The sequence below is a fragment of the Strongylocentrotus purpuratus genome, unplaced genomic scaffold (genome assembly GCF_000002235.5).
Source record: "Strongylocentrotus purpuratus isolate Spur 01 unplaced genomic scaffold, Spur_5.0 spur5_scaffold_20, whole genome shotgun sequence".
Lineage (NCBI taxonomy): Eukaryota > Metazoa > Echinodermata > Echinoidea > Camarodonta > Strongylocentrotidae > Strongylocentrotus > Strongylocentrotus purpuratus.
Window position 1 is genome coordinate 24605341 of NW_022145606.1, and position 16068 is coordinate 24621408.

Sequence of the window (16068 nt, forward strand, 5' to 3'; positions counted from 1 at the left end):
ACTGTCGTTGTATGGTATATATATATAAGCCATAGAGAAAATAGAAGTGTAGTAAATTAAAATAGTTATGTTATAAGAAAGAAAGAACATGTTTCTCATGATATAAATTGTCTTGTGGAACATTAATGAACTCATGTTTTTAACAGGGAACAAGCTAGCAATACTTTTGCCTCTTATTTCTAGTTTAAACGCTCGATTAGAAGCCGAGTTTAGAATTTATTCAGAATATGTATCAATTGAACCTTACATCAAAAGTTTAATGAAATAGTAAATATAAATAACATTTTTATTTTACCTCTGCTTTTTAACAGATTCTTCTGTGATGTCTAGATCAATTGTATTCATTTGTCGTTGTAAATAACAACAACTTCTTCTTTTTTTTAAATCAGGGTTAATACTTGTCGTAAAATTACTTGTTGTCGGTCTTGTTAGCCGTTGGGTTACTGCAACGTGAATTGGTGGATCAAGGATTTTCTGCCACAGGATGGAGGGAAAGTCCGAAAGTTCTACGACAAACAAACACAAATTTCACCTGGATTTTGATGAGCTGTTTTGCTACGAAATTATCTGACAAATCAATTAGCTCAGCCAATGCTTCATCTTTTCTTCTTCCAGTTTATTTTTTCCATTTTATTTTTCCTTTTCTGTTCATTCCTCTTCTCTATCCAACCATTTTCATGTCATATATGGGTCAGGGGGGGGGGGGGGTCGGGTCCTAGTAGAACCACTGCTATTTTTATCGTTTGAAGCAGTTTCACCTTAAACCTGCTATGGATTTACTCCCATGGACCCCATGAACCGCCATGCAAGGCTGGATCCGCTTCCAAATCCGGATCTGGATACCGCACGGGAACCGAACCTTTGTAATACTCCTCTAATCTCTGAAGAAACTCATCGACAACATCCGGATACTTTCCTGAAAGATCGGTTCGCTCCAGAGGATCGGCGGTTATGTTGAAGAGCCATACCTTTTGGTTCGGTTTCTCTATCGGATATATCGTATGGAGTCCGGACTCGGCTGGCGGCTGCCACACATCGGATGCCGATGCTATTGTCACAAAGAGAGGATGGGATGGAGAAATAACGTTTTTTACGTAAATGACAACGACGACAAAATTTGCTGTAGTACTAGTGATACTAGTGGTAGTTGTAGCAGTACTAGTGTTGAAAGTTTCAGTAGTAGTAGTAGTAGTAGTAGTAGTAGAAGTAGTAGTCGTAGTCGTAGTAGTATTAATAGTAGAATTGGAAGTATCTTTACCAGTACTGCTACAAGAAGTAGTCGTAGTTTATCTGTGATATTGCGAACATGAGCGAATAACTTTGAGATAATTTGGCACTCACCGTCTGGCCCTGTCTTTATTTTCCAGTCTCCGACGCGTAGCGCAGCTCTTATTGACGTATCGAATTTGTCTTCCAAAACTCGCGCCAAAAATCGCCACAGAAAATCCTCGCCATCAAAGTAACTCGGTAGAATCTCGGGAGCGATGTAAAGCGAGTCGATATTGTGCAAGATTTCCTTTCGAGGGGACGAGGCTGTACCACTGAATAATTACAAATGCGAAAGTAAATAAAAACGCGATTTCAATATCCTTGAGTTTCACCTATTGACATCGGCAAAAATCCCTTCGCGCATTGAGTCCATGTTTAAAACACAACCACATTGCGTTTGACGCCAGGTTTTTTAATGGGAAAATAGGCTTCCAAATCTTTAAATAAGCAACAAATTGAGAAATTTCACAATCAATGTTTCTCGATCGAAATTTGCCCTTAGTTCAACTTTTCTATCAAAAGTTTACCCAAATATACTTTTTTCATTTGAACAATGTAGCATTGAAAGAAAAATATTGTTAGTTAGAAAAACAATATTTGATTAATTGAGTCCCAAAGGAAAGTTCTGTCTCGGAAGAGAAGAATTTACCAAAATACGTAAAGTTTTTAATAATACAAAAAAAGTTCCCCAAAATGGAGTTGCGCTTTAAAGATACTCTGTCCCTTTTGCAGCCATTATGAATATGTCTGGTATGTCCTATCTGTGAAATTTAAACGTTAGCAGTGTCCTAATATTCAAATTATGCAAGGAAACCCGTTTACTTGCTAGAATTCACTGTTACTTGAGTGACTGACTGGCTTTTTTTCTCTTCTTTGGTAAAAACATACATAAACAGAGCTGTAAAGGGTACATGAGCATCTGTCTACAAGTAACATCAATAACCCACTTCTTGTAATGGCCGAAATTAAACTGCTTGAATCTTTGCGCAGCACAAAACGTACGACCATTCTGTTCAATGGTCTGAAAATCAGACTATTACGTACTGTATTGTTATCACTTAGTCGATTCGACAACTAATAGTCATTATTTTCCCACTTAAAGTAGATATTCATTGATTTAAAAAAACTAACTTTATTTTCATTATTGCAAGTTCAAACTTTGATTCGACAAGGTTATCACAATTCAATGCTAGGAAACATTCGAAGTTATGATTATCATAAATTACAAAACGCTTAAATACAGCCCCGGCATAGCACCCGAAGAGCTCTCCGAACGCTGCTGAGATGTGTGAGATCACAGTATGGACATGACTTGTACAAGCAGACGATGTCCCATGACATCTCACACATTTTCAGTGCCTGTGTTTTCATCTTCTCTTGAGGTCTTTCTCTTACTTCACTACCGTCAGGCTAAATGTATAATCTATTGCCTCACTCTAAACCCCGCGCATGGTTTATTTTGATGACAAATGCAGCGATATTAAAATAAAGGAATCTGTCGCTTGTAAGCAAAATAAGACGTCGTTGTATATTCAGCTGCACACTACGCGGTATGTTCGGCGTTTCAAGAGGGAACAAATGCCGTCCTTAATATCATTCCGGGGGTTTTTCAATTCGAAAGTCTGGTTTCTTTGATTGTTAATTAACCCCTATCCTGAGTATTTACAAGCAAACGATTTTAGTTATCAGAATCGGGCCATACTCCCTTTTGAATGGTTTGACATTTATTACATTTATATACACTAAACTCATTATAATTTGAGAAATAATAGCTTTGCAATTATGGTCATTCTCTATGGGATGTCGTCTGCTTGGGCAGTGTTGGTCCATATAGTGACGTCATTAAAACATCGTTATTTTTCCGGCGAATCTCTCGTATATCCCAGCTGCTATGGAGGTGGTTGTATTTGTATTTTTTATAAATCACCCGATATGTAGTTGACCTAAAGCTTGTATGATGGCCATCCGTTAGCTTACCAGTTTCTAGTGATACATTAGTTGACATATTTGTGATCTTCTTTGAATTTCACCTTTAAAGACATTTTCAAGCCCACTTTTTGGGAAGTTCTAAATCAGTATCATCTTTCAAATGCCATTGGAATTTAACCTTTTCAGTTTTTGGGGCCTGCAAATAGGACATAGTACCATTAATGAAAAAAGTACATAATAGAAGATTCTTATACCTTTAAACATCCCTGATATGAGTTCAAATATAACGATTCGCTAGATTCAAAAAGAAGTAGAGGAAAGGGAGAGTTCCTGGTGGCTAGGGTACCTGATAGAGCTCCAGACATTGTAGCCGTCTAAGGGTTTAGTTCCATTCAACGCTCCACCTGCAATGCCTGCTACAATAGTCGGTAGCCAGTCGCTCACATGAATCAATTCATGATTCACCGTTCCTTTGACTGACGTTGGTAGAAGAGGGCTGTGTACGAACCCCACTCCATGGATCCCTCCCTCCCAGAGGGATCCTTTGCTTCCCCGAAGTGGCCAATTGTTGGCACCGCTTTGGATTGGACCCCCGTTATCTGTTCAAGAAAAAGAAGGAAACCTAAATTGAATTCTATAATAATAAGTGATCAAATGTGCATTCAAAAACTGCAAAACACTACATTACCCATACCATCCTGCTAAAATTCTCGCTACCGCATCTACGGTATTCGGCCATAGAGGGCAGTACCGACCATTGGTACATTCGGCAAAGGCTCTTCCGTTTCCAATGCAAATACAATGGCTCGAGAACTGGGAAGAAATAATAATTTCAGAACCAATAAACTATAAGTACCAGATTATGATGGTGCCTACATAGATCTCATTAAACCATCGGGGAAGTTCATAAAACCTGAAAAATAAATTAGTAAGATAAGGAATTAGTTGACATTGCGGTACATTCTCTATGGAAGCCGGGAAAAAAAAAACATTGTCTTATCGTCTTCCCCAGTATTGTATCTTCGCATGTGTAACTTGTACAATGTGGCAGGAATGTCGCCATCTACTGTCGAAAATTGTGTTTACATTATGCTCAATTATTGTCCAGCCATTTTGTAAAGGTCGTTTACCTGTACCTTACACAGTGGACATGTTTAAAGTGTATAAAATAAGTCCTGTCCATCTTCATAACAGGATTTTATGGCTTAACTAATCACTTGAAGTTCTTCAAATTAACAACAAATGATTTTCCATTATTGTTACATTGCTGCAATGTAATGTGCTGTCTCACAAAGCTATACATGGCTATGAACCTTCCTGAAAAGCTACGAAAATTACAAATTATGCTCGAAAAAATTACTTTGAACCTCCCTTTTTGTTTCCTTTGTTTGAAGGATGTTAAAGTTTATTTTTTTGTTTTAATTTAAATCATGGTCACTCAACCTAAATAGATTTAGTAGACATGTACATATGAACAGAAATGCCATTTCTACTTATGCATCTGGTATTTCTTCCCTGTTTTGTTCCCCCTTTCCCTTTAAAGGTTTGTTCTTAGTTGCATCTTTTTTCATTGATGATTTTTATTTTATTATGATTATTATTATTTTATTATTTATTTATTTTTTTATTTTTTATTTATTTATTTATTTTTTTTTTTTGGGGGGGGGGGGGAGGGGGGGGGAGAGAGCTGTCTCGATAGGGTTACATATAAATATAAATACGTGCATTTCCTTGCCTGTTGAGAATATGATGATGGTATTATCGTAAAGACCAGCTTCCTTTAGAGCTCTTGTGACGTTTCCTACACCTTCATCCATGCAAGATACCATTCCGGCATAGGTACGTCTGTTTTTGTCTGTGATGTTCATGTATGGGTCCATGTAGCTGTCAGGTACTTCCAAAGGAAAGTGTACAGCTTGATATGCAAGGTATATGAAGAGTGGCTTTAAGGTACAAATACAAAAGAAAAAATGAAAATAATGCTCAAATAATCCATAGAAATATGTTTCATGAAAGGTGGCTAAGCTCTGAGGTGGGGAAACTTTTCTACTACCTACAGTAATTAATGTACATGAACAATGGCTTTAAGGTACAAATACAAAAGGATACAATGAAAAAGAACGAATACGATTAATGCTCAAATAATCCGTAGAAACACTTTCCCTGCAAACTGGCTGAGCTCGAAGACGTGAAGATTTTCTTATCCAACTAAAGTAAGTCAGATACAGAAAGAGTGCCCTTAAAGCCCCACTGTCCTACTTGTAGCTACTTACTACCTCTATATAGAAAACTTCCCCAATCGGTGCCTGTTGGTCCCCCATGATCCCCTTTTTCTTATGTTAGTTGAGAGCTGAGTTAATGAGATAGCCACCTGTCAGTGACCTCGCTGTGTGGTCTTATCCCTTCTGGCCCAGTAGTGTTGACGGTCTTTATGAGTTGCCTTTAAATAAAGTGTGCCAAACACCATTTAACTATTTTGTGTTTAGAAAGCATATATAAAACCAACCTCTAAAAAAAATCACTCTTAATCTATGGGCTGGGAGAATTTTGAAAAAAAGGAAAAATATGTGCATTTAATTAGCAATGAAATAAAAATAATGATGCAAACGAGTAAAATTTAAAAAATGAAAATGAAAACAAAAATATTATTTTGGGAACGAGCTCTTCAAAAACTGTCCACGTAAACGTACCTTTGTCTTGTCATGCCTCTCTATGACATCAATTGTTTTATTCGTGAAGAGATGGGTGGAATACTGTCCTTTGTATTGATAGACAGTTGTCTTGTTGGCGTGTAGGTCGTATCCTGATAGGGTCTTGGAACCGACATTGTAGGAGCGCATGTGCGTGTAATAGTCTTCAGCTCCTATCAGGTATCCTGATAAAAAAGAAGAACAAAAATGTTCAGTGAGAATACAGTGAAACCTCACTATGGATATGACGGACAAAATATACAGTTCCTCATTCTACCCTCAACAATTGCTGTGGTAGACAAAGGAACATCCCTTCACTGCTATTATGTAAAAATGTGTAGAACAGGTGTCAAATGCATATTCACCTGTGCTACTTATTTTTACATAATAGCAGTGAAGGGATGTTCCATTGTATACCACAGCAATTGTTGAGGGTAGAATGATGAACTGTATATTTTGTCTGCTTTCTTTGTCCGTCATATTCATAGTGCCTGTACATAAAAATCGTTAACGGGAGACACGAAAAGTGATCTTTCTAGGCAGGTGATCTTTATGTACAGCTTCCTTTAGCATAGGCCTATGTTTTCATATATGTTTACATAATTAATTACTTTCGAGGGTTGCAGAAAATATGGTCTGTATAGACAGGTGGTCTGTCTATACAGGTTGCCCTTAAAGCACGTTTGACTCTGGATGTTACTTATCATTATACCATTGCAATGATTATTAGTGATACTTTTATAATTCAATTTTAGTATAACTGTTATTGTTTGTATAGTATTATTATTATTGTTAGTATTGTTAACATTATTATTATTACTTTAATCATTATTGTTCTTGTTGTTGCCATTATTTTTATTAACCATGTTTATTTTATCTCAATAATTAACAACACTATAATAGTAGCAATAATAATAATACTAATAACAATCATTATATCTAATATTTGTGATATTATTACTATCCTTATTATTTGTATTATTATCATCAATATTATTGTTATAAATATTATTATTATTTTCATTATTTTTTTTTATAGAAATTATCAATAGTATTATCATTTTATTGTATTTTCTGTTGTTATTGTCATTATTATTATCAACATTTTAGTAGTAGTAGTACAAGTAGCAGTAGTGGTACATTTATTACTCGTTAAATAATGCTCATTAAAATAAGCCTTACCAAAGTAAGAATCGAAGCCCCTCTCAGTTGGCAAGCAAGCATCCAAGTAGAAGCCAATATGCCATTTACCGACCATGTTAGTGGCGTAGCCATTCTCCTTGAGTTTCTGCGGGAGCGTGACTTCATCCAACGGGAGGCAGTTCGGCTGGGGAGGTCTGATCACGCCGTGTTGGAGACCCGTGTGGATCTGGTAAAGAATATATCACTATGATGACGTGGATACATTATAGAGAAACTTTGTCCCTCATCCTCGTTGATAATCATTATATGAACAGCTCGTTTCCTAAAATGCTACTGTGTTTATTAATAATTTAAGGGTGTCTCATGACTCCGTGTTCGATACCTGTGTGGATTTAGTATACAAATATACACTGTATTGAGAGGTTCTGGGTTAAAACTATGTGCAAGAGGTGACCCCAATAGTACTATTTGCTGAGAGGCGCAGCCTCGAAGCAAATGGTACTTTTGCCCCACCCCGATCCCGATCCGCAACTTGTTGGCGGGAAAATTACTACTGATATCCCCCTTCTTTTATTTACTTCTTTCTTAATTTTCCTTCCCTTTATTTCCTCTTTAGTGACTGGTCCCTCAGATACCATACGTGTGCGAAAAATTGGTCGGCAATTTCAATACAATTGAATCTCGATCGATCTTACCGACAATTTTATCTTGCATTGTTGACATGAAGACGAAAATAAACTCTCAAAAACAAAAAAACAACATCTGCCGATAGATCTTGATCTAAGTTCGTGCCAATATGCATTGCAAAAGTAAAAGAAGGGTCCGTTTCATGGAGCTTTTGCGAAGCATCCCTCACGCGGAGCCGTTTTCAATCCATTTGAATGTATATATTGGAGAAAACTGCCAAGCATGGTAACGGCGCGCGATAGCCGAGTGGTCTAAGCGTTGGTTTTCGATACACCTCTTGTTGTACGCAAGAGTTCGAATCCCGTCTTCGACATAAATGTAAATTATTTTTTATTTTTTATTTTTTAGTCTATTTTTTCGGCATATAAAAGTATTAATGACTGCTTTAATATTCGAGAAATAGTTGTTTTCATACGCTCTCGGGAAGGTTACAATTGGGTTTTTCCCCTCGGCAAGCCTCGGGGAATAGCACAATTCTAACCTTCCCTTGAGCGTAATAAAACAACTATTTCTCTCAAAGCAGTCATTAATACTATAATATGGTGCATTGGCGTATGGGCTATGGTTGGAGCGTAGGATGCGTTGAACAGCGTTGGTGTATTATGAGGATTTATCATATTCATATTCTGAATATCTTCAGCGAATTGAATAATATTGAAAAGGATGCAATTCATAGTTGTACTCGATAATTCTCACTTAACATATTCTCTCTCTCTCTTCCTTACTTGCATAAAGAAAAAATGAAAATAATATTTTGCCTTGATTAAGAAAAATTGAAATTTTATCAGTATTAAACAGGGAGAAGGAAAGGGGAGGAAATTAATCAAAACAAACATTGAAGAATCCAATTCAGTGTTCTTTCGTGATTCATAAGAATGAAAGTACATTAAAAGGTGAAATGCTAAATTGAAGAACGATGATAAATCAATTCTTTGACGTTGATTGATTGAATAAAAAATAATAAAACAATATGGTCTGAAGGTCATATATCTTCGAATATTAGAAAGTTGCATCCACCATCGTGTTGTTGAACACTATTTGCAATTTAATTTTAATGCGGTGACTTGTCGGTTACGGGCAGAAGGTCATTTCAGGCATCTATATTCTATAGTACTATCAACAGATATCTGGATAGAGACACCTCGTCACATCAAGCTACGAGAAAGTATATCATCATCTCACAGAATTCTACTCGAACACCGCATCGAAATTCTTTTCACATTTTTTTTCTTCTTCCTCGTTTTTGGTCCCTTTTAGCTCTATTTTTTCCCTTTTCCTTCCTTCTCTCTCTTTTTTAGCGGGGGCGGGGGGAGGCAACAGCCTGGGAGGCAAGGCCCTTTCGCACCCCCCCGATCTCCTTCTTCCCCCTTTTATTTTCTTCTTCCTCTTCTTTCTTTCCCTTTCTCTCCTCTTTCCCTTTCCCTTCTTTTCCTTCCCTCTCTCTCTCTGTCTCTCTGTCTCTCTCTCTCTCTTTTGCGGAAGGGGGGGGGGGCAAGGCCCGCTCACTGGTATATAGTATGCACAGTGCCTTAAAATGACGTCACACGTTGCAGTCAAAGCTGTCGACGTGTAAATCTAAAAGTCCCTGATATGATTGCAGGGCCGTCAGGGAGAACAGTATGAATACTGATGAGGCTACCCTGGATAAACAAGACATATTAATATTATTATTATTATTATTATTATTATTATTATTATTATATTATTATTATTTAATAGTACTTCGGCGGCTACCAGTCCACCACATTAGAACTGCATGAAGTCCCCCGCGATTCGAACTCGTGTTGTCATTTGGGGAAAAACCCTGAGAAAAGGGGAATAGCATGCGCAGTGCCTTAAAATGACGTCACACGTTGCAGTCAAAGCTGTCGACGTGTAAATCTAAAAGTCCCTGATATGATTGCAGGGCCGTCAGGGAGAACAGTATGAATACTGATGAAGCTACCCTGGGTAAACAAGACATATTAATATTATTATTATTATTATTGTTATTATTATTATTATTATTATTATTATTATTATTATTATTTAATAGTGAGTTACTCCTGGATTTTTCTAGGAGTAAATAGGTCGGGGTGTGACTAACACGATCATCGTTCAGACGGTCACTACTCCTATCTTTACACCTACCTCACCATATTTACTCCGACTAGCTCTTAACACGACCTTTACCCTAGGGTAACTTGCCTCCGTCTGAACAAAACTATAGTCTAGCAGTTTAATAAAAAAAAGTGGGGGCATGCTACAAGAGTCCTATCTCGCACCACGGGGCAACGTGTTTGACACGGCCAGTTGTAGCAACTACTCTGAAGATCAAGATACAGTAATCTTGATCTAAGGAGACACGAACGAACGATAAAGAAGTCATTTACTAATTTCTCTATTTGTAATCCTTATATTTATGTGTATTTATTATAATTTATTCACATCTGTTTATATATATATATATATATATATATATATATATATATATATATATATATATATATTGCTAGATTAATTATTCCTGGTTTTTACCTGGTATCTTCCTGACATGAGCTGGCTTCTCGTTGGAGAGCAGATCGGTTGAACGTAGTAGTTCTCTAGCTTAACACCCTCGCCTGCGAGCCGGTCCAGGTTCGGCGTCAGTATCGCAGACCCGTGCAATCGACCATGGTAGCCGACGTCGTTGAATCCGTAATCGTCAGCGAGAATGAACACGACATTGGGTAATTGTTCCGCGTACGAGGACCCAGATGTGACCAACGTCAGGCATACAATCACGACAAACTCACCGAGGTGTCGAACAGCCATTTTGGGGGTTATTGCAATGATTGAACTTATTAAACTAGTATCGCATGTTTGGTTCTAGTTGAAGGCGAAAATCTTTAAGCTGCTTTTACACTGCAATCAAACAGTCACAAGTTACGCATGAACACAACTCAACACAAATTGAACCGAGCAAACACCGACGATTTGTTATGGGTATTTCTAGTAATGTAAATAGTAGTCCAAAAAAAATAAAACGACGATGTTACAAAATAGTATTTTGGCTGTTAAGTTATTGTGCCGTGTTGCCTAGCTTTCTCTGTATGCAAAGCGCTCCCTTCTATTATTCCGTTGACCCGAGATTTAGCCGAGATATCTAGGGCAAATTAGGGGCAAAGTCCAACCTTTAAAGGAAACCCTGTCTGGACAAGCATTCAACGTTTTATTTTATTTGCTCAAATGTTCAACCGTAAAATGTATGCTTTGTCTCAATGAAATAATGACAATGTTATATACAGTGTAAATTTAATTAATTTATACGCATACAGTTAACAAATTTATTATGCATACCCCTACCAAGCTTTGTAATGTTTGGAGTATAAACAAAATATGATTTGTCCCGATTTATGTTTCTTGGGAGAATGTGACATATTAAAGCTTACATCTACAAGGAATCCAACAAAGACCCTCATATTTGTCCAGTCCACCTTTCTTGCTTAAGTTATTAAAAACACAAAAATATCACATTTACAAGGGTATGACTAATTTAGTTGTTAAATGTATGTAATAAAAGAAACAAATTGAAAGTACAAAGAAAAGTTTTTAAAAACTTGAAAGGTGTAATTCCCATTCAAACAATACAACAACAACAAACTTACAGAATAAGAACAACACAAAATATTGCAAACAAATAAACACTCGGTAAGGTTTATATGACTTTGTGTAAGGTTTTTTCATTCTTTGTTTGTTAGTGTGGATGAGTATCATAGAAAACCGCCCCTTTGAACAGAATGGCTCTTTATTCAAAATGCTCTCATACTCGAAATATGACAAGTAATATTAATAAAAGTTGTGGACAACCGCTTTCATGCCACATGCTTGTGCAGTCCCCAATGCACATTTACGTTGCATGTAACTCATGGCTAGACTGTGTTAATTTCTTTTTATTTTAAGGTTTCAAAAAACCTCACAGTATAAGAAATATCTATGTGATATATGATCAACTAGTCACGAAATATGACAAGTAATAGTAGTAAAGGTTGTGGACAACCGCTCTCATGCCACATGCTTGTGCAGTCCCATATATACACATTTACGTTGCATGTAACTCATAGCTTTAATCACTTTTTATTTTAAGGTTTCAAAAAACCTCACAGTATAATAAATATCGATGTGATATATGATCAACTAGTCCCTCTCATACTTTCTTAACATTGCAATTGCATGACAAGAACTAAACTTCATCTTGAATTCAATGTAAATGTAGTTTCCAGGTCCAGGTTTCAGGTCCACGTTTGGGGAGGCCATGCCAGTAGCGGCTCCAAAAAATGGGGCTTTGGGGCCCTGCCCACCCCCAACACATACAAAATCTTAAAATGCCCCCCCCCCCACCAAACACTAAAGGTTGTTGATAATTGATGATTTAAAACGAGGAACATGTACACAAATAGTGCCTGGATCAAAAGGCAAATATTAAATAAATATAAACAAAATTCGCATTGGCGTCACGTGCCCCGCCCCTGTTTTGTATACTATCTTTATATTCTTTCCTTGCTATGTATTTTTTGTCTTCCATGCTTTTGGTCCCTTCTCTTTTCCTAAATCCCGTTTTCTCTCTTTCTTTCTCACTATTTATTCTCCCTACCGTTCCTTTTTTTTCCCTCTATTTTATTCTCACCTTTCTCTTTTGCAGCTTTGGGGGAAAACACTCTAGCTACATATATAATTTTTAGATTTCATCACATACGTACTAGTCGAAAATCTGGCCTATTTAATTTTGATCTCCACCACACCAACGCTACCTCCCTCTACTTACTTACTACCAGCCGCTGATGGCGTAGTAATTAAATAGCGCCCGTCGGAAATGGCTGAGCTGATGAGCATAAACATGAGTTTGTTGATAACGCCCTCTTCGGCGGGTTCGCTTGAATCAAGTGTGTAGGGAATATAAAGAACTGAGCAGATTCTGACTAACAAATAATGAGTAACGAGCACTGTAATCTTCCATAACCTTGTACTTCGCCAATAACAAAGGTCAATGTAAATCTTTATCTCACAAATCGGGCAAGTATCAGAATCACAAAAACGTAGAGTAGCAGAAGTGAGAGCAATTAAGACGCCCTCACACACAGCCTGGCGGAAATCATCGGAATCGATGGATAGCGCCGATAAACCCAACAACAACAACAACAACAACAACAACAACAACTGGACGTACGTACGTGCTCCCTTCAATAGGGGGAAGCACCTTCCCGCCATCCCTCTCAACATGCGGCTATGGTAGTCAGGGTGTGTACACATGATGAGAAACACTCCTTCTATTGACATACCCTGTAGGCTACAGGAGGGTGTAGCTACTGTGTGAAGAAAAAAAGATTCGGGTAGGTTTAAATTGTATTTCAGAGCACGGAAAAGCATACTTTTATACTGCAAAATCATTACACGCAATTATTTCCCGAAAATCGCACCCCCCCCCCCCCGCTGAACACTAAGGGAGAGGGGGGGGGGGGGGGGGCGTCTCCAAATATTTTTTACAATCAATTTTTTGTTTGTTTACCTCCCCCCCCCCCCCTGCCCGCCCTGATTCCGCCACTTCTCCCGGTAACAAGACCACCGCTCTACCAGTGAGCCATCGCGCCCCATGAATTGTGTTTTGTAAGTAACCTTCTAGCGTCGGGCTCTTCGTTGTGAATGGGGCATTTAAACAAACTCCACTAGATCAATAGAATATGGGTAAATACAATAGGCCAATACAATTGCTCACAGTCTGATGCGCTGCTATATATGTCACGAGCTGTGTATTAACCTGGGCTGAATCTCACGAAACCGTCATAAGAACACGTTCAGCGCCATCCCTTTGAAATGCGTGTATTAAGTTTAACACGCGTTTCAATAGGATGTCGCGGAACTTGTACTTATGACGGTTTTGTGAGACGCGGCTCAGGGTTCATGGTACAGCCAAGTATAACGAACTGGTATAATCATAGGCATGGTATAACACGAGTATAATTCTGTGTCTGCTACATGTGGTAGAGCGGTGCAAGACAGGCACACGTACTTCGGCGGCTACCAGTCCACCACATTAGAACTGCATGAAGTCCCCGCGACTCGAACTCGTGTTGTCATTTAGGGAAAAACCCTGAGAAAAGGGGAATAGTATAACTTGGACCTTTCTGATTGGATTATACACTACACGTTTGGGATTCACATGATGCACATTTATGTCGCCTCTGCAAAGTAACTGGTTTTCGAGAATTATGGGCGTTTCTCCATCAACAATCCGACCTTCCGGAAGTGTGGCGGAGATATAATACTACTGAGCTGATTTTTTTGACAATTGAACAACATAACTATGTGAGTATTACCAGCAAATGTGTCCCCTCCAAGACTTAATAAAACGGCAGTAAATAATGTCTTGCTAGGATTTTTCTTCTCAAAACGGGCCTGCATGATAGCTAAAAATAAAATATAATTTCGCAGTATACATGAGAAACTATATTTAATCGCCACCTAAACATGTTCAAGACTTGTTATACATGTAAATGTGTCTCCCAAATTTAAACCAAGGTTGATTTGATTTGACACGAAGACATTTAATAATATAAAATAGGCTACGTATGACAGCTTTTAGTTTCTATTCAAGAACAGTTAGGGAGGGGAGGGGGTGGGAGGGGGGGAGGGTCAGTGTCGAATGTGTTGTTCACGTAATAATGATTAATATAATTATATATATCAAATAAATGGTAATATATTGCATCCAAACTTTCTTGCAATATTTATTCTGATTCTTCCTCATGAAAAGATTATGTTTTAATTTGTTTTCATGATGTTTTATGCGTGTTGTGTCAGAGATAAGTTTAATCCTGGATTTATAACAAATGTTGGCTGCAATTCATGTTTCCCAAGAAATAATGAAACCAGAAGTAGTTTAAAGGGCAGAGGTGGCGCTCGGTGGGGGGGGGGGGGGGGGTCTCAGCGCATCCCCCAACTTTTTCAAGTGCCCCAAAAGTGACCCTTTTTACATATGAAGAGTGCCCCTATAACTTCGTCAGAAGTGCCCTTTTCTACATATGAAAAGTTCCCATTTTAATTAGAAAGGTGTCCCTTTTATCTATGATAAGTGGCCCTTTTATTTTGACATTTCCTTCGACAAGTTCCCAATTTCCTTTGCAATAAGTGTCCATTTTTCTTTCTCATAAGTGCTCTTTTTAATATGTATTTAGTGCCCCCTTTCATGTACGAGTAGTGCCCCTTTTTACTTTTGATAAGTGCCCCCTTTACCTCTAATAATTACCCTATTCACATTTGAGAGATGCCCCTTTTACGTTGACAAGAGCCCCCTTCCCTTTGTAAGAAGTGCCCCTCTCCCCTTTTAATAACTTCAATAAGTGTACCTTTAATTTTGACATGTGCCCCTTTTCATATTTAATAAGTGCCTCATTTCCTTATGATAAGTGCCCCATTAAAAAAAAAGCTCCTTCCCCTTCTCATAAATGCCCCTTTTCACCTAATAGGTGAATAGTATGGAGTGTGTCCATTTTCGTTCTTCTACAAGTGCCCCTTTGCCTTTTCATAATTACCCCTTTTCATTTCTGATAAGTGCCCCGTTTATTTTAACATGTGCCCCTTTTTTCTTTTTAATAACAGCCACTTTCCCCTTCTCATGAAAACCCCCTCAAATCCCTTTTTCCTAAATGCCCCTATCAAAAACTGAAGGGTGCCCCGTTTGCGTCGACAAATGCCCATTTACCATTCTCATAAGTGCGTTTTTTCAACACTGGTGAATGCCTCTTTCCAGGTATATGAAGTGCCCTACTTTCACCTCTGATATTTACTCTTTGTACTTTGACACGTGCTCGTTTTCTTTTTTAAAAGGTGTCTTATCCCTCTGATAAGTGTCCCCTTTTCCTCTCATCATTAAACGTGCTCCTAATTTAAAATGACTAAGGGCAATTTCCCCCAAAGATCACTTGCTACGCTCACTCACATTTATAAACGATATAATTATGTTACTTATCAATGTCTTTTCAGTCTTCCGTTATGAGAGTGTACTTATAACCCCATCAGGATTGGGTTTTTTCCTCTTTACAAGATGTGATTTTTCGCAATCACAAAGAATAACATAGAGTTATTTTATTCTTAGATATATTGAGTGAACATACATAAAATAAAACATGAAACACAGAAAAGAAAATAGTAAAGGAACAATTTTTTGAAGAAAAAAATAAAAAGGAAAGAGAAAAATAATGTAGATCTAGGTCTATAGGTAGAACTTGTGCCACCTGCAAATATTGTGCTAGCATAATGATGAGGTAAACTACTCTAATATTTTGATGTCAGATCTTAACTAACAAACATGAAATAAATAAACCCCAAAAAATTA

General features: G+C 37.6%; 1 protein-coding gene across 1 annotated transcript; it reads right to left on the reverse strand.

Annotated features, from left to right (window-relative positions):
• Positions 1-203: 203 nt before the first annotated feature.
• LOC105439655 (arylsulfatase J) lies at positions 204-10592 on the reverse strand. The gene is made up of 7 exons (XM_030993074.1): positions 10236-10592; positions 7071-7257; positions 5889-6073; positions 4934-5141; positions 3545-3797; positions 1342-1541; positions 204-1048 (listed from the first exon to the last, which is right to left on the reverse strand). The coding sequence occupies exons 1-7, from the start codon at positions 10509-10511 to the stop codon at positions 777-779; spliced, it is 1581 nt and encodes a 526-aa protein (XP_030848934.1). The 5' UTR covers positions 10512-10592; the 3' UTR covers positions 204-776.
• Between the last annotated feature and the right edge of the window lie 5476 nt (positions 10593-16068).